General features: G+C 57.0%; 1 protein-coding gene across 4 annotated transcripts in view; it reads left to right on the top strand.

Moving 5' to 3' along the window:
• Sh2d3c (SH2 domain containing 3C) overlaps positions 1 to 21,048 on the top strand; it is a 29,073-nt gene extending 8,025 nt beyond the window's left edge. For 2 of the 4 annotated variants that reach the window (XM_046451593.2, XM_046451596.2), the window contains 10 exons: positions 4,036 to 4,075; positions 10,973 to 11,101; positions 12,090 to 12,538; positions 14,052 to 14,176; positions 15,499 to 16,034; positions 16,807 to 16,922; positions 17,438 to 17,609; positions 18,584 to 18,695; positions 19,043 to 19,249; positions 20,456 to 21,048. In XM_046451593.2, coding sequence (XP_046307549.1) covers positions 4,036 to 4,075; positions 10,973 to 11,101; positions 12,090 to 12,538; positions 14,052 to 14,176; positions 15,499 to 16,034; positions 16,807 to 16,922; positions 17,438 to 17,609; positions 18,584 to 18,695; positions 19,043 to 19,249; positions 20,456 to 20,631 — 2,062 coding nt within the window. In that variant the 3' untranslated portion in view covers positions 20,632 to 21,048. The other 2 variants (XM_058581786.1, XM_046451595.2) reach the window with 2 other exon arrangements.
• The last annotated feature ends 688 nt before the right edge of the window (positions 21,049 to 21,736 follow it).

Genomic DNA, 21,736 nt, shown 5'->3' with positions numbered 1-21,736 from the left:
GTGAAGTTCAGATTTACACATGCACTGGGAACTAAAGGATAATGGGCTCTAATTACTGCTCATTAATGCAATTAATTAAACTAATGTATGCAATAAGTGGTATCAGTTATCAGAAGGAATCAGTTAATACAGGCAGTTAAAGGGGCTGGTTATTTAAATAATTAATGCCGCTGATTAATGGACCAGTTTCAGCTCAGTTGTCACTATTATTTAATTGATTTCACCACTAAGATCAGAAGGGAAGCATCTTTTAAGTCATATAATAAGAAATTAATTAATTAGTTATTGAAGTAGAGTTTATACAAATGGATGTTTTGATATCTGGATTTTGTCACTGTGGTGAGAGGGACAGGATTCTAGAGATCCCCAAGCAAACTGAGGTCTGAAGGCTAAGTAGGAATCACCCTGGTCATAAGGGACAGAAGATGGCCCAGGCAGAGGCAACTTCATGTGCAAAGGCCCTGAGGCCGCAGGGGGATGGAACTCTTTGGAGAAGTTTGAGGAGCCCAGAATGCAAGGAAGGATAAGGGCAGAGAGGAGGGATACCTGCAGAGGCCAAGCCAGGAGGACTAGAGATACAGAGGGCTGTTGTGACATTCATTCACTTAGGAAAGTATCGTGTGGCTCCGTGGTAGAGCACTGGCCTGGGTGCCATCCCCAGCACCAAAAAAAAAAAAAAAAGAAAAAATTGGATATCTGCTAAAAAAGTGGGGTTCCCCCACTCTTCTAGGAGAGAAGCCGACCCCTGCCTAGTGCCTAGTGGAGTGGGTGTGGCCATGGTGGAACAGTTGATCGGGGAGCTGAAATGCACAGGAGCCCGTGAAGGCCAAGGAAATGGCAGAATTAAGCAGGGGTGCAGGCTGGACTTTAGGAGGGTCCTATTTTCTGGTGACATGGCCAGGCAGGAAAGCGTCACCGAGGAGGGGACTTTTTAGCAAGACCCTAAAAAGAAGACCTGAAGGTGGGCGGAAGGCTGGGAGGTTCTATAAGGAAAAGTGTTCTAGCAGAGGGAACAGAAAGTGCAAAGCCTCTGAGGGGTGGGCGAGGGTGGGGGCGGAGCTCAGCGAGAAGCTGGGCTTGAACTTGGGCTTGGGGGAGGGGCAGCGGCAAGTGTGAGCTGACACCACCCCCTAGTCCTGGGGGTTGAGCCCAGGGGTACCACTGAGTCGCATCCCCAGCCATTTTTTATTTGGGAGCAGGCTCTTGCTAAATCGCCCAGGCTGGCCTGGGAGTTTGTCATCCTCCTGTCTTAGCCTCCCAAGTTGCTGGGATCATAGGATCGCATTTTAACAGGACGCTGTGGTGGGACAGTCCCAGGGCCCCAGAGGGAGGCGGGGGGTCAGTGGTGCTGGTGCAGGCCAGGGATGGTGGTAGACGGTCGGTCAGTGGACATGGTCACGTCGTGTCTTGGGGATCCTGGAGTGTGGCCGAGTGGCAGGGTGAGGTGAGCGGGCTGCAGTGGGACCTCGGAACTCCGGCTCCCAACCTGGGACTTCTCCTTGGCCCCCCTCACGGGCTCCACCCAGGCCGACCCCTGGGGGGCACCCATCCCCAAGGTCCTGCTTCAGCTCCAGAGCTCGAGGGGAAGTGGACAGGAAGCCGGAGGAAGCGCCGGGTCGATCCCAGTGTCCCGGCCAATTTGTTCCCGCAGCGGGAGGATTTCCGGGCCTGAATGGCCGGAAGCATTGGGATGGGACACCTCACCCGGGAAGAGTGGGTGGAGGGTGTGGGAGGTCCCTGCTTCACCTCACTCCCACTGCAGCTGGACAGACAGAAGCCTACAGCTCGAGGGACAATGGTTAGCTGTCAGGAAGGACTTTTGAGGAGGGAAAGTTAGTAATATGGAAGCCCAGAATGCCAAGACAGGGAATAGGGGCTCAAAGGGAAGCCCTAGTCTCAGAGCTGGAGGGATCCTGGGATTTTCTTAGCTCAGCTCTCTCTTGTCTGGAACATCAGACATTCCCACGGTCCCGCCCTCCCTCCACACCATGCAGATGAAGGAGGAGACCCTTCCTGGCCAGAGAAGCAGGGCCCAGCCTGATGGGAAGATTGACCGGCCTGGCGGGCGGGGGCTGTCGTCCGCTGCTCCTGCATTAATTTAAGCAACACCTTGTCATCTCCTACTGTATGCCAGGCATCATGTTGGGGACTCGGGCTCAACGGCAAATGGGACAAAATCAACACAACCCATAATTTCCAGTCAACAAATAAATGCACAGAGGTCATTTCAGGCAGGGGTTGAAAAAATTAAGGAAGGTAAAGCAGGGTAGAGGCCAAGTGAAGGGCAAGGGGCTCTTCCAGGGGGGATGGCTGGGGACGGGTACTCTGAGAAGGCGACTTTAAGTGAAACCCTGAGTAAAGTGGGGGCAGTGGGAGCCACATGAAGATCTGGAGGAAGAGCACTCTAAACAGAGCATTTGAGCAGGTGCAAAGTCCCTGTGGCAGGAATGAGTTACCAAGGAGGTCAATGCAGCTGGGGCAGAATGAGAGGCAGAACGAGGGACAGAATGATGGAGGGAGACATGTTGGAGGGTTGGCAAGAGAGGCAGTGGGTCACCACCAGACCCCACAGGGCCTTGTAGAGTGGCAACAGCTGACCCAATTCATGCCTATTTACCTATAATAAAGGCAGCCCCCTCCTGTCCCAGGGAGAGAGAAGTTCCAACCTGAATAACAAATTATGTGTTCAGGGAAGGGAGGGTCAATTTTGTTCTTCAAGAGAGAGGGCTGGGTGTGGCTTAGTGGCAGAGCACTTGCCCAGGACGCAGGAAGCCCTGGGTTCCATCCCCAGCACCACTAAATAAGTGAATTCAAGGAAGTTTCGCTGGGCACGCCTCCTCGCACCTGTGAGGAGGGGCCGAGGCAGGAGGATCGCTGGAGCCCTGGAGTTGAAGGCCACCTTGGCAGTGTAGCGAGAGACCCCAACTTGGAGAGAGCGAACGAGCGAGCTGGGAGCCCCCAAGGGTCGGGTGGTTTGTGAGACCCAGGCCTGCTTTGGTGCCCACTGGCCATGGATCAGAAGCTGCCCGGGACTATGACAGCTGACCTATGTCCTAAGTGGACACAGGGGGCCAGCAGGAGGGCCGCCCACAGCTCCAAGGGAGAGCCCAGGATGGCCAGGGCGGCAGAGGGGCGGGGAGGACACACCCGGAGAAGCGGCGGGATCCATTAGGAAGGGAGGCCGCTGGTGCCTGGTGGTTGGGCGCGGCGGGCGAGGCCCAGATGGCCAGTGGAAAGACTAACTGACATCACCGAGACAGGCCGGTGGCAGCTGAGGCCCAGGACCCACAGGGACAGCAGCGCTGCCTGTAGGTGAAACTGGGAGATGCCTCAGATGGCAGCGGGAGCCCAGGGGGAAGGGGGCCTGTGGCTGTGGAAGGGGCAGCCCGGGTGCCCGGGGCATGGTCAAGGCCAGGACCAGGGCCCGTCCTCACAGGAGGGATATCTGGAAACAGCCCCTGCAGCTCCTCCAGGCCCGCGGTGCCCTCTGAAGGTGGAGGGACTCCCTGCACCTGCCGTCCCGTCCCCAGCAGTGGCTCTGCATTGTGCCAGACCACCACTCAGGGGTCGTTGTGCACTGGGGCCCTCCAGTGTGCAGAGTCAGGGGTACTGGGTGGCAGTGGGGTGTCAGGAGGAGGCAGGGAGCGGGGAAGAAAACCAGGACAGTGAGGTGTCCAGAGCCAGGTGAGGACAGCGACTCAGGAAGTCACCCAAACTCTGCTAAGAAGGTGGCAGGCATTATTCCCTGAGTCCCTGGTCAAGTCCATTAGGTGAGGGCTGTCATTACTACTGATTTATGGATTGGAAACCAGGCTCAGAGAGGCTGAGGGTCTTATTCTGGGCTGCACAGCGGGAGGGTGGAGGAGCAGCCAGGGACTTGGGTTTCATCAAGTGCCATCAGCTGCAGGGCCTGCTGCCTTCAGGATGCACCCCTGGGCCCCTGAAGACCATGTGCTGGCCCGGGCAGGTGGGCAGAGGCTGGTGACTGGGGGCCAAGCTGGGCTGGGGGCACTCACCGCTCTGCTCTCTTTCCAGGGCCGCTGCAGAGCTGGAGACTGGTGGGGACTACGTGAAGGTAGGAGGACCTGAGCGGGGTGGTCAGGGGACCCTGGAGGGCTCAGAGCTGGTTCCACCAGGGTGGCCCTGTGAGGAGCCAGACCTCCTGGCCTGTTCCCAGGAGGAGGAGCGTCAGGGAGACGCAGTGCTTGGGTGTGGGTCCCCTATCGGCAGCTTCTTCCTGGGTCGCCATGGTTCTCTGCTGGCCCCTGACGCAGCGTCCAGATGTTGTGACCACTAGACCCAGCCTGCCTGCCAGATGGACAGGGCCCCGCGGGTGTCTCGTGCACCCTGATGACACCCAGTCTTTGAGCATCTGCCTTGTGCCCGTTCTGGGAGGGGCAGCGGGAGGGACAACTGGGACCTTCATCACAGACAGTGGGCACTGCTCACATCCATCAAGAGCTTCGTTTGTCCTGGGCACTCGGGAATGTTGAAAATGCTGTTTTGAAATAATGATGATAGCGATAGTGATGCTAAACAGTATTTGAGCCGGACTTGGTGGCACACACCTGTAATCCCAGGACTTGAGGGGCTAAGGCAGGAGGATCGCAAGTTTGAGGACAGCCTCAGCAATTTACCCGGTCTCAAAATAAAAAAATAAAAAAGGCTGGGGATGTGGTTTAGTGGTAAAGCACCCCTGGGTTAAATCCCTGGGTACCAAAATAACATTTGAGGGCCTACTGTGTGCAGGCCCTGTGCTGCTCTGGGCACCAGGGGAGAGGCATTATTCCCTGGTCGAAGTCCTTGAGGTCTCCCCTCCTCAGAGGGCAGGGAAGGCCTTCATGCACCCTCTGCAGCTGGGAAACAGAGTAGTACGGTGACTTGCCCACAGTCACACAGTTGGTACAGGATGGAGGTGGGATTGCACCCAACTTGATGTGTAGACAACACAATGTCCTTGACCCTCCACTACACAGCACTCACCCCAGACAGGCCCCAGGCTGAGTCCTGAGCATACTGCCAGGGCGAGGAAGAGCTCCAGGCCCTGCCTTCACAGACTCCCCGTCCAGGTGCGGACAGGACAGAAGGACAGTGGTTTGGGCTTGTGCTTTGCAATCCACCAGATCCAAGTTTTCATCCCAGATCTGCCACGTTGGCTGTGCATGTCACCGTCTGGGCCTCAGTGTTGGCTCATGAGAAATGGGGTAACAGTGGTGTCTCCAACCTGCTGTTGGTGTGGGCCCAAGGAGCCCATGCCCACAGGTGGGGACCTGAGCCCAGGGCAGGGCACGCATCACCCTGAGCAGATGCTGGTGGAGAAGGAAGGGCTCTGGCTGTGCCTCCACCACCTGCAGCTCCCGTAGGAAGCAAGGAGTCTGCTCCAAGGGAGGGATGACTTTCATCCGTGGGGGAGCTAGGGGGGCAGGAAGACTTTCTGGGGGAGGAGCATGAAGCCAGGCCCCTGCAGCTGCACAGGGGCCTGAACGGAAGGCTAGAGAGAGAGATGGGCCCAGAAGGGCAGGCGAGGTCTGAGGCCAGTGGGGTGAGCCAGGATGCCCGCCCGCCTCCTCTTCCAGTTGTTTATACCTCAGGGGAGGGGCCATGGGAGGACCAAAGCCCACAGTGGGACACACAGGGGACATATTCAGCTCCCACAAGTTCCAGCTGCCTGGCAAGGCAGTGAGATCCCTGTGAGCATTGTTAGCTCTATGTATTTTTCCTTTAGTTTGTGGAGTTTAAAATGTAGATTTTTAAAAAAAATTATAAATGAAATGACACCTGTTCATGGAATTGATTGAACAATCCCCCAGAAGGTAAAGTCAAAGGGAGGTTGGTTTTATTTTCCAAGCCTCCTTTGAGGGTTGGGAGCAAGAGTCTCCCAACTCTATTCCTTGCCCAAGGCCCTCATCTTGGGTGCATCAGCTTTCAGAAATTTCACCAAAGTTCTCAAACCTTGGCCTGAATCCTTTGATTCCAATGTGAGGATTCAAAAATTTCAAGGCTGTAAAGTTCTGTGCTCCATGCTCAGAGTTTCAGGTGTATTTTCAGAAAATAAACTACCAGGATCCCGAGAGGTGAACTCACTTGCCTGAGGTCACACAGCCTGTCTAAAAGATTTGGACACCAGGCCTGACTGATGCATCACCAAGGGCTCTCTTTTCATTAGAGAGACCATGATCCAAGGACAAAAAGTCTAGATTTAGAGGCACTAAGCTTGAAAAAGTAGCGTGCACTAACTGAGCACTTACTGTGTGCCTGACAATTTACCATGCATCGGCTCAGCCGTCACTTAAAAAGTTCTGTGAAGTCCGAACAGGCGCACGGGTATCAGCTGTTCGCCAGAGGCATTCTCCGCAGGAGCAGATTGGGGCTCCCAGAGAAGAGGCTGGGGGTGGCGGCACCGAGAGTTAGAGGAGAAGCGAGTTGAACCCAGAGTGACCCTCTAACCCCTGAGCTTTCCTAGCTCTGTGCACCTCCGGAGTCGGTCTAGCCTCCTGCGATTCCAAATCAGAGCTGAGAAACCCTGCTCTCGAGACTTCCGAGGCCACAAAGGATTTGGTCAAACACATGCAGGGATTTTTCCAGCTCGCGATATGATTTCATTCAAAGTCCCTGCCCGCTCCCGGTCGCTCCCGGTCACGGAGAGGTGCAGCGAGATGGGTAGGAAGGAACCCCCCATCGCCGGCCCAGGAGTCCCCACTCCATCCCGCTGCCCGCCGTGACGTCCCCCTTGGCAGGTGCTGGCGCGGCTCCTCGGGCTCGGAGCGGCTGGGGCGCGCGGGACTGGAGCGCGGGGGGCGAGGGGCTGGGCGCGGGGGGCGGGAGGAGGGAGGAACAATGGCCCCCTCCCCTCCCGGCCGGCGGGAGGGTGGGGTCTCCCCGCCCCGCCTCCCCGCTCCTCCCCCGACTAGGCGATGAGGTAATCGCGCCGCCGAGAGGCACGCGCAGCCGGTGCCCAGCCCGGTCGGTCCTTGCGCCCCTGCCCCGCCGGCCGCCGCCCCCTGCACGGTCCGCGGCCCCGGCGCCCGGCCGCACCATGACCGAGCGGTGCAGCCTGTGGAGCGCCCTGTCCGCCGCCGCCTGCTGCTTCTACCGCGGCTCCTTCGTGCAGGTGCAGGTGAGGGGGCTGCTCGGCCCCTGCCAGCTACGGGGCTGGGACCCCCGGCTGCTCGGCCCGGCCGGGAGCCCAGAACCGCAGCCGGGCAAGTCGCAGCCGATGGGGGCGGCGGGCAGAGGGAGCGGGCGGGTCGCCCAGCCTCACCTCCCGGCACCCAGAGGCTCCACGGGGCGAGGGTCCAGCGACCGCTGGGAGACTCGGGGCTGCGGGGTGCGCGTCCGGTCCTGCCTCCCCCGCAGGAGCAGTAGCGCGGAGCTTGGGCACCGGCACCGGGAGGTGGGGTCCCCGGCTCTCTACGGGTCCTCCAGCCCTGTCGGTCCCCCTGCGGGTGACCCGGGCAACCTGGCTTCCTATTGTACCGGGGGCTCCGGGCTGGGGTCTGAAGGCTGCTGAGGGGCAGGAAGCTGGGGGATGCTGCGGGTGCCACGGCTGAGGCCAGAGCAGCCGCCACCTTCCTGCCTTGAGGTGGGTTCGGGCGTGCTCGGGGTGCGGGTCTCCCAGCCCAGCTGGCCGGGCATCGCAGGACGCGCCGTGGCGGAGAGAGGGTTAAACGGAAGGGGGTGGAGGGGAGGACCCGGGCCCCGCCTCTCTGCGGAGCATCATCTGGGGATGGCTTTGCCTGAGGTTGGGACACCTAAGAGAGCTAGAGCGGGGGTTGGTGGGCCCGGGCTGGTGGGAAGGGGTTAAGACCCTGACCGGAGGTCTCCGCGCTCCTGCCTCTCGGGCCCCCTGGGAGCAGCCGGGCGCGTCACCCCTGCGCTCCCCCAGGCTCACACACGCTCGGAGCCCGCCTGAATGACGGCCCCGCCGGCAGCGGAGCGCAGCATCCAGGCACTGGCCAATCAGGCGCGCGCAGGCCAGGAGGCGGTGAGATCATCTCTGGCCAATAGCAGTGCACCGAGCTCAGGGATGCTGCATTCGCACCCCAACCCCCCACCCCTCAACTCTTGGGAGCTGGGGAACCCCAGGTTGAGGGTGAGGAGAAGAATACAGGGACCCTAAGCTTCCCACTCTCAGGAGTGTAGGAGGACCAAGTTGATTCCCTCCCAAATTCTCTCTAGCCATTGATTAGGGCTGGAAAAGTCTCCCAGAGTCCTTTTAAAGACCAGACAGAGGCTTTGCAGGCACAGAGAGGGGAAGTGACTGGCTCAAGGTCACACAGTGGCAGAGTCTTGGGGCCAGGTCTTTAGCACATAGCCGCCTCCCCTCTTCACCCCATGCCTCTCTAGCTCCAGCCAAGGAACTGAGGGGAGTACCAAGTGCACACTCTGTCAAGGGGAAAGACCCTCGGAAGGCCGGGGAATGGTTCCCTTCTGCTCTGCATCTCCCCCTTTCCCTCCCAGGGTCTAGTATGGTGTGAGGAAAGACACCGGGGACCCCTAGGAACCCAGGACCCTTGAGGAAGTGTGGGGTAGATGAGAAGGCCCAATCTCACCTCGGCCTTGGGCCTCCCTGCCATTGTGGGGTACGGGTTTCCACTATGGACAGAGCATGTGCTGACCTTCCATCCTTAGGCCCCACCTGCCCCTTGCACCTGTACAAACCACTCGTTCCCACCTCTGTCCCCGGAGCCCTGCAGCTTCTCAAAGCCCAATTTCTCATGGGCCCACTGCCAAACTACTCCTGCCTTGGCCCTGCCCACCTCAAAGTGTCCCATCATCCTCCCAGGATCTCCACCTGGAGTTTGTTCCCACCCCAGCCTCTTTCCCACGCCCCATCCACGGCCCTCTCCCCACCACACACCCTGTCCTATGCCACTGCATAGGCTGAGCTCTGGGAGCAGACTGGCCCTGCCCTGGCCCTTCCTTCTGGGGCTCTGCTGTGGTCTGTGCATAGCCCCAGCTCCCCAGGTCAGCCTCGCTGCCCTCCACGACCGCCCTGCCACTCACAGACCGTGGAAGCTTCTCTCCCTCTCGTGCCCACCTTCAGCTCCTGGCTCTGCCTGCAGGCGCTGACTGGCCGCCCCCTCCCACAGCTCTTGTCTGCCCCCTCCCTCCCCCTGCTTTACTCTGCCCCTCGGGCCTCTTCAGGCCCCTCATCTTGTCAGGGAAGGGGTCCCTGATTCTGCCCCCAACTTTTGGGCATCTCCAAACATTCAGAGAACCTGGGATTGTCAGTATCTGCATGGGCTCCCCCAGGGCAGAGGGCCATCCTGGTCATCTTGGGGCCTTAGCCTGGCACAGGACCAGAGTGCAGGATGAGTCACTGTTGAATGCGTGGGGTGGGAGGTTCTAGATAACTCTGGAGCTGGGATCATGCTGTCCAGGGAGTAGCGTGGGCCAGGGAAAGCCAGCCAGTGAGGGAGCTGAGGGGTGGAGATGGGGCTGCCACATGAGAATCTGAGATCTACTGAGGGGCTGAGGAGGCCAGAGGTGGACTGCAGGACTCTGGAGAGCAGGGTGTCCTGGGGAGACACTCACCTTTGCTGCCCTGTCTTACCTGTCCCCTGCTGGCCAGCTCTGGGATCTGTCTGTGCTGGAGCAGCCATCTTTGGGGCCTGGGGCTGAGGGAGGGGAGAGGAGGGATGTCTCAGGTCCTCCCAGTGACTGGGAGGCCTTTGTGCTAGCCACAGTGCTCTGTGGTGTGTCTCCGTTTATCCTGGCCATGGGGTGAAGCAGGTTCTGTCATTGTACCCATTTTACTGAAGAAAAAGTTGAGGCCCAGGTACCTCCATGGCACAGCCAGGGTTGGGCTGGGCTCTGTGGTGGGTGCACCTGATGGCAGGGCTCCCTTCCCCCGGGCTTTAGAGCTCCTGGGATTGGGTAATACCTAACCTCGGGTCACAGCAACCGGGAAGCCAGGAATCTCCCACTAGGGCAGGTGTGAGGGCAGGGCCTGGGCACTGGCTCCAGTATGCGGCCTTGGGCGTCCCTGTTGGCCTGCAGTTTCCTCCCGGGCAAGGGCTACTTGAGATTACAAGGGGGATGGGCCTCAGGGAATGCAAAGCGTGTTGTGGGGTCCTCTGCCCCTGTTTGTGGCTGCCTTCCCCGCCTTCGTGCTGTATGGTTCTCCATCCCAGAATGGATCTGTTCCCCAGCTCTGCTTTTGTCCCCATGCCTTTGCCTGGGGACCTACGGCCTGACCTTCCAGATCCACCTGTAGGAACCTTCCCTCCCTTCCCTCCCCTTACCTCGGGAAGTGTGTGGTGCTCCTGGCGCACGAGGAGCCTTCCTGGTTGCCCTCTCCCCCAGGAAGGCGGCCCAGGCAGGCGCCTCCTGGGCACCTCTCCGTGCGGGATCTCCCTTAGAAAAGCCCGGCCCTTTGCCGCTGTCCAGCACTGTGGTGCTGACTGCGCCTGCTCCTAGGCTGCTTTTGCCTCTTGCCTCTTGGCCTACGAGTTTCTTTTTTCTTTCTTTCTTCCTCCCCACCTGTTTTTTTTTTTTTTAATTGGGGATTGAACCCAAGGGTGCTTAACCACTGAGCCACATCTGCAGACATTTCTATTTTTTTGAGACAGGGTCTCACTAAGTTGCTTAGCGCCTTGCTAAGTTGCTGAGGCTGGCCTCAAACTTGCGATCCTCCTGCTTCCGCCTCCTGAGCTGCTGAGATTACAGGCGTGCACCACCATGCCCAGCAAGCCGAGGGGCTTCTTGAGGACAGGGCTTGGATTTTTTAACCCCACCCCTGGCACTTGGCACAGGGCCTGGAATGTTGTGGGCATGGCTCTGTGGAATTAGTTGGGATTTCTTTGCTCCAGCTGGGATAGGGACCCATGTGTAAGGGCCCTTCTCACACCTAGGCCTTATTGTTCCCAGCATTCCTGGATAGAAGGAGTTCCCCTGGGCAGGGTGTGGTTGGGAGGAAGGGAAGAGGGGGCTTTGAATTGGATGCCAACTCCTGCCGTCTTCCATCTAGTTCTCCAAGGAAAAGTACATCCTGGACTCGTCACCAGAGAAACTGCACAAGGAGCTGGAGGAAGAACTCAAACTCAGCAGTACAGACCTCCGCAGCCACGCCTGGTACCATGGCCGCATCCCACGAGAGGTGAGAGAGCCCTGGGCTGCGGTATGAGCCCTGGGCTGGGGTATCCGCCCTGGATCCTTCCGCCAGTGCTCCGCGAGTCCAAAATCCAGCTCCGGCCACCACAGCCCCTGACCTGATGCTTGACAGGCTCGATATGAGTGGATTGGGATGAGGTCCAGCTCTGCCATTTAATGTGTGATGTTGAAAGAGTTGCTTCACCTCTCTGAGCCTCGATGTCCCCATGTGTAAAATGAAGGACAATAATAGTATCTACCTTAAAGAGCCTCTGTGAAAATTAAGTAATGTCTGACACCAGTGAGCTCAATGAATTTGGCTTTGTTTTTATTTCTTTCATTGCTATTAGCCTGTGTATCAGCCTCTTGTGTGTTGGTTAGTGAGCATTCATCTCTGCGCTATTTGGTTTTGACCAAGTGGAGTTTCTGGGCTGAGGTGACTTTATAAGTCACAGATTGGGGCTGACACGTCACCTATTGCTTCTTTCACTCACATTACGAGTCTTAGCCAAGAACCAACTCTGCCAGGCCCTGTCCTGGGCACCAGTGTTTCCGAGAAAAGAGGTGGTGGCCCTGGATCTGGGGCACAGAGGCTTGGGAGTGGGTAGCCATGACACACCCTATAGAAGTCACAGAGGGGCCAGGATCTGGAGGTGCTGGGGCTGCCTTGGCCTGAGACTTGGGTCCCAGGCCTGCCCCTTCTCAGGGTTCCCCTTAGGCAGAGTGGCTTCAGCCTCATCCTCCAGGCACACAGGGCCTGACTCCATTCTGGTTCTGCACCCTCACGCTGCTTCTCTGCCTGGCTCACACGTTTGCCTGAGGAGGCCCGTCTGCATCTGGGTCGCTGTGTCCTTGGTCCCAAGCTTCAGATTCAGATGTCTCTGTAGTCTGGGTCGGCCTTGGTGTCCCCCGAGTCCTGAGTCACTGTGTCCCTGGCCCTGGGTCTGGCCCTCTTCCATCCCCACCACACTCCAGCCTACCGGTGCCCCCCGCAGGTCTCCGAGACCCTGGTGCAGCGCAACGGTGACTTCCTCATCCGGGACTCGCTCACCAGCCTGGGCGACTACGTGCTCACGTGCCGCTGGCGCAACCAGGCGTTGCACTTCAAGATCAACAAGGTGGTGGTGAAGGCGGGCGAGAGCTACACGCACATCCAGTACCTCTTCGAGCAGGAGAGCTTCGATCACGTGCCCGCCCTCGTGCGCTACCACGTGGGCAGCCGCAAGGCTGTGTCGGAGCAGAGCGGGGCCATCATCTACTGCCCGGTCAACCGCACCTTCCCGCTGCGCTACCTCGAGGCCAGCTACGGCCTGGGCCAGGGCAAGGCTGCCAGCCCAGCCAGCCCCTCGGGCTCCAAGGGCAGCCACATGAAGCGTCGCAGCGTCACCATGACAGACGGGCTCACCGCCGACAAGGTCACCCGCAGCGATGGGTGCTCCAACAGGTCAGCCAGGACCCTGCACCAGGCCTCATTCTGCTGGCTGTCAAATGGGGGTGTACGTAGCGAGCTTGATGGGGAAAGGGAGGCCCAGCCATGCCGAACTGGGCGAGATGTCTCCTGGAGCCTCAGTGGGGGGCGGTGGAGGGAACAGAGGGTCTTCAGGACAAAGACCCAGATCCCAGTTCCAGCTCTGCCGCTTGTTGGCGGGTGTCCTGGGCCCGTCCTTCCTCTCTTACCTCCGTGCATCTACCTGTACAGGGCCCACACTCAAATAGCGCCCCCTGGCTTTGCAGTGTGGAAATCCCTGCACAGGAACCAGAATATTCTCAGTGACATTTTAATGACACCTGGTTGCCCCTTGGGCTGGGTAAGACCAGGCCCGGGAGCCCAGGAAAAGCCATAGCAGCTAATGGTGCCTGAGGCCCTAGGGTGCCTGACCCGGGCTGAGGGCTGACAGAGTGGTCCTGTCAACTCCTCTCCCCTGGGTCTTCTAACCCCTGCTTTGTAGATGAGGAGATGGGTTTAGAGCAGGGCAGGCCCTTGCTGGGGTGTGGTAGGATCAAGATTCAAACCCAGATTCAAATTTGTTCACTTCAAAGTCTGCTAATTTCTGTGGCTTTCCTGGCTCTTTGCAAAGAGGTTTGTGCTCTGGGCTAGGCCCTCGTGGCCCATCTCCCTGGGCCTGGGTTGGGCACTGCCAGCCTAGGAATGGATAGATGGCGACCCTGCGGGGAACAGGCAGCTGGTCTATGGTTTGGAACCAGTGAACATAATGGTGTCAGGATCCACTGGCCATGTGTGCCCAAGGCATCCAGAGCAAAGCGTGGGAGTAGTAAGGAGGAGCCAGGTTGGCAGACCTGGGCCCCTCAGGCCCCTTCCTGCTACTCCTTCTCCCCAGACAGTTTTCCAAGGTTCTCTGGGTAAGGTTCCCAGGAAAGGGAACATTTGTGCAGGTTGTCGACTGCACAAAGTTTTCTACATCCCCGTTCCACCCACAACAGTGGAGGACAAAAAATCCACACTGCCTTCCGCTTATGATGGTGAGGGCGCAGGTGAGGGGTGTGTCTGCTGGGAAAATGTCTGATTTGTACAAAGGTACTTATGGGTTAGCAGGGTTGTGGCCTAGCTGTCCCTTCCCCTTCTTCCTCTAGGGATAAGAAAGACACAGAGAGCCTGAGGAGCCTTAGCTTTGCTGGGGTCCCCCAGGTCTTGTCCTCTTAAGTTGGTCTTGGATTTGAGAGAGGGGAGTGCTGGGCAGGAATCCTGTGGGGGACACAGGGAAGGGGAGCCCGTGCTGTGCTGGCTGGGTAGGATGGACCCTGTGACCCGCGGTGCCACCCCAGCCCAGCACAGCCCTTCCTCCTGGCTTTAGTTTTGGTGCCTGTCCATTGAGAGATTGGATTCCATAATCCCCAAACTTGTTTTTCCTGTGAGGTTCAGGGGGCAAAGACGGGGTCCCAGGAGCCAGCGAGGCCCTGCCCTCTGGGCTCCTGCTCACGGAACTGTCTGTCCACAGCTCATCGCTGCCCGCCCCTCGGGACTCTATCCGCAGCTGTGCCCTCAGCATGGACCAGATCCCAGACCTGCACTCGCCCTTGTCCCCCATCTCAGAGAGTCCCAGCTCCCCTGCCTACAGCACTGGTATGGCCAGCAGCGGTGGGGGGCGCGGGGGTCTGTCCTAGGTCTTTGTTTCTCGTGTGTTCTGGTGTTGCTGCTCTTCTCAGAGAGCAATGTCTTGCAAGAATTTGCCCTAAAGCTTCCTGGTGGAACTCTTGATCCTAACATATTTCTGTGGCTTCTTTACTCAGTACTTCCCCCCAAAACCCCCACCCCAGGGACTAGGGATTGAACTCAGGGGAGCTCACCATAAATCCTTCCTAAAATACAGGCCATCAACTTTGTCAGAACCACAAACTTGCCTTCCAAGCAATACCTCCAAGTTCAAATTCCTTACCAGAAATGTTTGATGACATAAATCATTTATGCAAAGTGGCACGGTCAAGTGGCCTAGAGGTCGAGATTGAAATCTGAGCTCCTATCACTTGCTGGCTGGGTAACCTTGAGCAGGTCACTTAACCTCTCTGAGCCTTAGCTTTCTCATCTGCAGAGTAAGGATCATAAAAGTATTTACATCATGGAACGTTGAGAGGGTAAAATAGATTAATGTGCAAAGAAGGATTGCATAGGCAGTAAGAGCTCTCAGTATGTATCACCTGTGGTTTCAGTTTTTCTTTTATTTCATTTTTGCTGGGGTTCTGGGGATAGAACCCAGGGCTTCATGAACATCAGGCAAGTGCTGCACCCTGAGCCACTCCCCCAGACCTTACCTCTGATTTTTTTTTTTTTTTAATACAAGGGATTGAACCGAGGGGTGCTTGACCACTAAGCCGCATTCCTTCTTTAAAAATTTTTATTTAGAGACAGGGTCACTGAGTTGCTTAGTGCCTCACTAAGTTGCTGAGGCTGGCTTTGAACTTGTGATCCTCCTGCCTCAGCCTCCCAAGCTGCTGGGATTACAGGCATGTGCCACTGCCCCAAGCTCCTCACTTCTGATGTTTGGTGATGCTTTCACTGCTGTTGACCTGTGTATCTCCAGCATTTTGCCAGTTCTGGGCACACAGCATGTCCCTAGTAAATTATTACTGCTCATTCATCCAGAACTAACACCACTGGCACAATCAACTCCAGAGAGCCTGAGCTTCCCCTCCAAGTAGTTTTGTGGTTCCCCGAGGCTGTGACAGCTGCAGGGTAGGGGTGTGGGGACGCCTGTGGTCCTGGTGATTTGGAGTATCACCGAGGACTGACCATTTTCCTGAGTTTGCTGGGCCTGGTCTCCATCCTGGTAGGGAAGGGGGGTTGTCCCTCCCACGTGGAGGATGGAGCCTGTTCTTTAGGGAGCAGGGATGAGGAACCCTGCTTGGTGGGGAGCTGTGGTGACTAGTCCTCTCTCTTGCTCTCCGCAGTAACCCGCGTCCATGCCGCCCCTGCAGCCCCCTCTGCCACCGCACTGCCTGCCTCCCCTGTGGCCCGCCGCTCCAGCGAGCCCCAGCTGTGTTCCGGAAGTGCCTCAAAGCCTCCCGGAGAGTCAGACAAGGGTCCTCATGCGAGCCCCTCCCACACCCTCTCCAAGGCCTCCCCGTCCCCATCACTCAGCAGCTATAGTGACCCAGACTCCGGACACTACTGCCAACTCCAGCCTCCCATCCGGGGCAGCCGAGAGTGGGCAGCAGTAGAAGCCACCAGCCGGCAGCCCAGGAGCTATGGAGAAAGACTAAAGGAACTGTCAGAAAACGGGGTCCCCGAAGGGGACCGGGGCAAGTCCTTCACAGCCCCCATTGTAGAAGCCACCTCTTCCTTCAACCCAGCCACCTTCCAATCACTACTGATCCCCAAAGATAACCGGCCACTGGAGGTGGGCCTTCTGCGAAAGGTCAAGGAGCTGCTGGCCGAGGTGGATGCCCGGACACTGGCCCGACATGTCACCAAGGTTGACTGCCTGGTAGGTGCTGGGTGTGGACTGGAATGGGGACAGCAGCTTTATCCTTGGCTTTGGGGCAGGAGTCAGGGTGGTGAGGGGCCTGGTTCCCCAATTCCGTTTTCCTCCAGACGTGGGTTTGGCATTGAGCCAGGCAGTGCTGAAATGCACTGGGGCTGACTCTGTGAGGCACCCGGGGCCCTTTCGCGGTGTCCAGGGACGGAAAGTCTGACTCCCCGCCCCCGCGCTCCCTCGTGGACAAATAAGGAAAAACATTCCCATAAATCACCCATACCTGGGTCTTCGATTTTTAGTATTTCTTTGACCACCCAAGGACTCCAGTTCTCTTTGTGCCCAGTTTCTAGCTCTGCGTCCGGGGGAGCCGGTTGTTCACGCTGGTCTCCGAGCCAGGGAGGAGAGAAGAGAGACAAGGCAGAGATGTTGCTCCATGGAGAGCGCTGGGCAGGGAAGAGGAAGGTTCTAGGCCCAATGTGTGGCCTTGGGCAAGCCCATTCCCTCCCTGGGCCTCAGGTTTGCCATCTGGAATAGGGCTCTTAAACTTAACTGCATATTCAACACGCGGGGAACCCCTGGACATTGCCCCCTTCTCCCCCATTTCGCAGATGGGGAAACGAGGCTCAGGAAGATGGAATTCCGTGCTCCTGTAGAGGGTCACGGTGGAGCTGGGATTCAAACCGGCCTCCTAGCTAGGCCTCTTAGAAGGAACTCTCTGACTCCCAGATGGCCTGGGCCAGCCCTGACAGGAAATTAATCAGACCTCTGGGCGTCCTTGCAGGTTGCTAGGATACTGGGCGTTACCAAGGAGATGCAGACCCTAATGGGAGTCCGCTGGGGCATGGAACTGCTCACCCTCCCCCATGGCCGTCAGCTACGACTAGACCTGTTGGAAAGGTAAGGCAGGCGCCGCGCCCCGGGACTCGCGGGGGACCCCCGGGCTACCTGCTCGGGCTTGGCCGAAGCCGTGGGGCTCCTTAGCCTGTCCGCCCGCTCCCGGGGTTCCGGCCACACCTCCCACCCATTGGCCAATCGCAACTCTTGATATCCAGCTCAAAGCAATCCTGGCTCCCCAAAGACTGCGCCCGCTATCTCTGGATTATCCGTCTGCAGCCCCTTGTCCACAGCCTGGGCCCGGCTCATCGTTTCTGGCCTCACGGCGGATTCTTAAAACAGCGTGCGCGAGCCACTCCGCTCCCTCAAGCCCCGCCCCAGGCGCCCTGGTCCCGCCCCCGGAGCATGCTGACCAATCAGAAGCACTGAGCCTTGGTTCCCCCTCCAGCTGGCCGCGCCCCCTAACCTCAGGGATCTCACTCAGACTCTGCGCTCGGCCCATCGCCGGTGATGGACAGTGGCAAGGGCCCCTCCCCGCGTACTTGGCCCTGCTCTCTCTCACCCGGCCGCTCCGACAGGTTCCACACCATGTCCATCATGCTGGCAGTGGACATCCTGGGCTGCACCGGCTCGGCGGAGGAGCGAGCAGCGCTGCTGCACAAGACCATCCAGCTGGCGGCCGAGTTGCGGGGGACTATGGGCAACATGTTCAGCTTCGCTGCGGTCATGGGCGCCCTGGACATGGCCCAGGTACTGAGGGGCCCGCCTAGAGCTGGGCACCCTGTAGACTGGAAGCGCCCTGGGCGGGTTTCTCGGGGATGGAAATGGGAAGAGCTTTGTGAGTTCCTAGGTATGGCTGTGAAAGAGTAACCAGGAGAACGCAGTTCCCCAAGGGCTGGCCAAGGACACATTCTTTTCCCTTCCCTGGGTCTCAGTTTCCCCACTTGTAGGATGAATGAGGAGTATTTGATGCATTTAAAGAAAACAAAAAGGCCAGTGAGGTGGCACAGACCTGTAATCCCAGCCAACGGGGAGGCTGAGGCAGGAGGATTACAAGTTCAAAGCCAGCCTCAGCAAGTTACTGAGACCCTGTCTCCAGATGAAATGAAATTTGGAAAAGGCTGGGAGTGAAGCCGAGAGGTGGAGCACTTGGAGGTCAACCCCCAGTATTGCCAGAGAGAGAAACATGACACAGTATCATTGAATGGACACTCACCTGTGCCCTGGGCTGGTGCTACACTGTTTACCAGCATTGATTCCTGAAAAGACTCTCATGAGGTGGATGCCTCTGTTGTCTGCTCTTGTTACAGATGGAGCAACTGAGAGCAGTACTTGCCTGTGGTCACACAGGTCCAAAAGTTTAGGATTTGAACTGATTTCCAGTGCAACCATTATGCCACACTGCCTCTCCTGTGCCTAATAAATAGGAACAACAGGGGCTCGGGGGCAGAGTCTCAGGTTCACATCTCAGCTCTGCCACTTATTTTCAGAATAATCTTGGGCAAGTCATTCCCACCTGAGATTTAGTTCCTTCAGCTGTAAAATGGGTTGTGTTGGCAGCATCATGACACGAAAGGCAGCCTACACTGTCCTTGGTCCACCAATGGTGGCCAGAATAGCTCTTGTTATCCCACATCTGTGTGTCCACTCAGCAGGGTGGCCTGTGGCCAGCATCCACTGCAGGCCACTTCCTTGGACAACTTCTCACAGTCTGATCTCCCCAGATTTCCCGGCTGGAACAGACATGGGTAACCCTGCGGCAACGACACACAGAGGGTGCCATCCTGTATGAGAAGAAACTCAAGCCTTTTCTCAAGAGCCTCAATGAGGGCAAAGGTACCTCCCTGCCTTGCTGTGTGACCTTGGACAGGTTCCAGCCCTCTCTGGGCTGCCATAGATTCTCCCAGCGTGGATAATAAGGAGAGCTTGGTGAGCTTACTTTTTGCACCTGGCAACCTCATTAGCCACGTCCAAGTCTAGGCTCAGCACTTGGGACTGCGTCATCGCTGCTGTGGGTGCACCCAGGGGAAACTAAAAGGAAGGGTCTGTCCCAGGAGTCTGGATCCCCGGGAACTCTCTGGGACCTTAGGCAGGCCCCTCTCCTCTCGCCCCTCAGCTCCCGGGAATCAGTGGATGTGGGACCTCCAGGGTCCCTGAGTGCCTGCTCTCTCTGTCCCCTGCAGAAGGCCCTCCGCTGAGCAACACCACGTTTCCCCATGTGCTGCCACTCATCACTCTGCTGGAGTGTGATTCGGCCCCGGCTGAGGGTCCCGAGCCCTGGGGCAGCACGGAGCATGGCGTGGAGGTGGTGCTGGCCCACCTGGAGGCCGCCCGCACGGTGGCACACCACGGAGGGCTCTACCATACCAATGCCGAGGTCAAGCTGCAGGGTGAGTGTGGTCGATGCCCAGGCTCCCCTCCTCCCAGCATCCACTCGGTGCTTGTCCCTCTGTTCTGCCCCAGCTCCCCGCTCCTCATCTTATCACCTTCTTCACTCAGTAGCTCAACAGACAATTGTTGGGTGCACCTTGGCTGTGGTCCTTAGCTTGGCTGAGCCTCAGTGTTCTCATCTTTGAAATGTAAAAGAAAGAGGTGCCCAGCCTGGTACCTGGGGTGGAGACAGCCGCCACACTTCAGGGAGCTCAGCTTGTAACACCCTCACATGAAAGTGGCAGTGTCTGTTACTGCCTTTGGTGTTAAGTTGCAGAAATTCACTGGAGATAAATTAGAAATTACAGCTGAGCAAAAATAAGATTTAAAAACTGCCGCAGTCTGGCTGGGCACAAATAACCCAGCCGCCAAAAAGCCTTATAGGTTCAAACAGCAACTCTTTATTCCCGAACCCTCACCGGCACTCTACACACACTTTCTGGGAACACACTCCCTCCACCGGGCTCCCGGAACCGGAACCGGAAAACTCAATGGGAACTCCAAAGTAGCGGTGCCTGAAGCAGCAGGATCCGCCCTAATCCCAGCAGGATCCGCCCTAATCCCGGAGCAGGGTCACCTTTCAACCATTCCCTCTAGCAAAATGCCAGGCGTCATTCCGACTAAACTGTGGCTCTCAACAAAAAACTTACCCACAATTACCCAGGGGTAAACTCTGGGAATATTCTGGTAGGTTTTTCTGACTTTCTTGCCTTTTTTTTCCCCAAGAAGGAATAAAAAGATATGTATTTTATATTTACTTGTAAAACGTATATATGTTTCTTAAAAAAATGGAACTTATGGGGAAAAAAAGGAAAGAAAGAGAAAACGATCATGCAAGATCTCAAAAACTTCCAAAGAATTAAACATGAATATTCCGTCTTCTAAGGACTGGGGACTCAGCTCAGTGATGGAGTATTTGCCTAGCATGTACGAAGCCTTGGGCTTGATCCCTGGTAATGAAAAAAATGCTTGTCTAGAAAATAGTAGGAGAAAGACCAGACACTGCCATGCATGGTTATGTTCATTAACAGACTTTGTTGGCTCCCTGGTGGGCTATGGGGAGGTTGCCTCAAATGGGACCCTGAAGAATGTGGGGACTCTGAATGGGAGCCCCAGCCTCCTTCCAACCAGATGGTGGTCCCTGACCCTGTGCCCCTACCCTGCAGGATTCCAGGCCCGGCCAGAGCTCCTGGAGGTGTTCAGCACCGAGTTCCAGATGCGCCTCCTCTGGGGCAGCCAAGGGGCCAGCAGCAGCCAAGCCCGGCGCTATGAGAAGTTCGACAAGGTTCTCACAGCCCTGTCACACAAGCTGGAGCCTGCTGTCCGCTCCAGTGAGCTGTGACCCCCAGGAACCTTCCCCTCTGCAGCTGTGGGCAGCAAAGGGGGCAGAGCCCTTTCCCCAGAGCACCCCAGGGACACTGTGATCAACCCAAAATGTTCTGGGTTCAACTCCAGGATCTCCATTGCAACTCCAGGGTCCTGCCTGGACTCTGGGCTCCACCTTCCAGTCACGTACGTACCAGTCTCCCTTCAGGAAGGACAGGGACCTTGCTCCTCCTACCAGCTTCTGCTGTCCCCCTTCCTGCCCAGGTTCCCTGTTTTTGAGCCATGGGAGGCCCCTCATGCCTCCTCCCTCTCCCCTGGGTATTTGCCGCCACTGGCACCAAGGCCTCCATCTTGCTGTAAATAAGTCTGTTCTGTAAATAGATGTACAGAAACCATGTTCTTTCTTTCATATAATAAACTTTTATGACTCTTTCTTCTGTCTCTCAGAAGGGGCTCGGGGTGGAAAGAAGCACTTTTTCTCAGGAGAAAAGTAGAGAACTTCATTTAACAATTGCTTGCTGGGCATGATGACACACGTCTTGTAATCCCAGCCACTCAGGAGGCTGAGGCACGAGGATCATGAGTTTGAGGCCAGCTTCAGCAACTCAGCAAGACCTATTTCCAAATAAAAATTAAAAGGGCTGGAGCCTCAGTAGTAGAGCACCCCTGGGTTGAAAAAAAAACCCAAAAACTTATTTAGCACTTGGAACATTCCAGTTTGTTCCAGGAGCCAGAATACAAGCAAATACTAAATTCAAACCCTGCCCTCCAGGAGCTGATGACCAGTGGGGGTGATAATTCCAACCTAGTGGGAGACATACAGGTATAAGTTCCTTCTGTCCCATGCCCTGCCTCAGGAAGCCACAGCAACGATTATCACAAACACAAGGACCCAAGATGTTTGGAGTAGAAGGGTTTTCAGAAATCTAGGACTTCAACTCCCTTCTGTAAAACAGAAATGGAGAGAGAAAGGACTTTCCCTAGGTCCCAGCAATAGAACGAGGAAGGCTACAAACTGGCTCCCCTGACCCAGGGTTCTTTCTCAATAGAGGGAAGTAATAATTTCAGGTTTGAGATGTGGCCCTGAAGTCGTGTGTGTGTGTGTGTGTGGGGGGGGGGGG

The sequence above is a fragment of the Marmota monax genome, unplaced genomic scaffold (genome assembly GCF_021218885.2).
Source record: "Marmota monax isolate L192 unplaced genomic scaffold, Marmota_monax_Labrador192_F-V1.1 WCK01_AAM20220418_F8-fsc00020, whole genome shotgun sequence".
NCBI lineage: Eukaryota > Metazoa > Chordata > Mammalia > Rodentia > Sciuridae > Marmota > Marmota monax.
The sequence above is the reverse complement of the archived record's forward strand: the minus strand, read 5'-3'. Positions and strand labels throughout refer to the sequence as shown.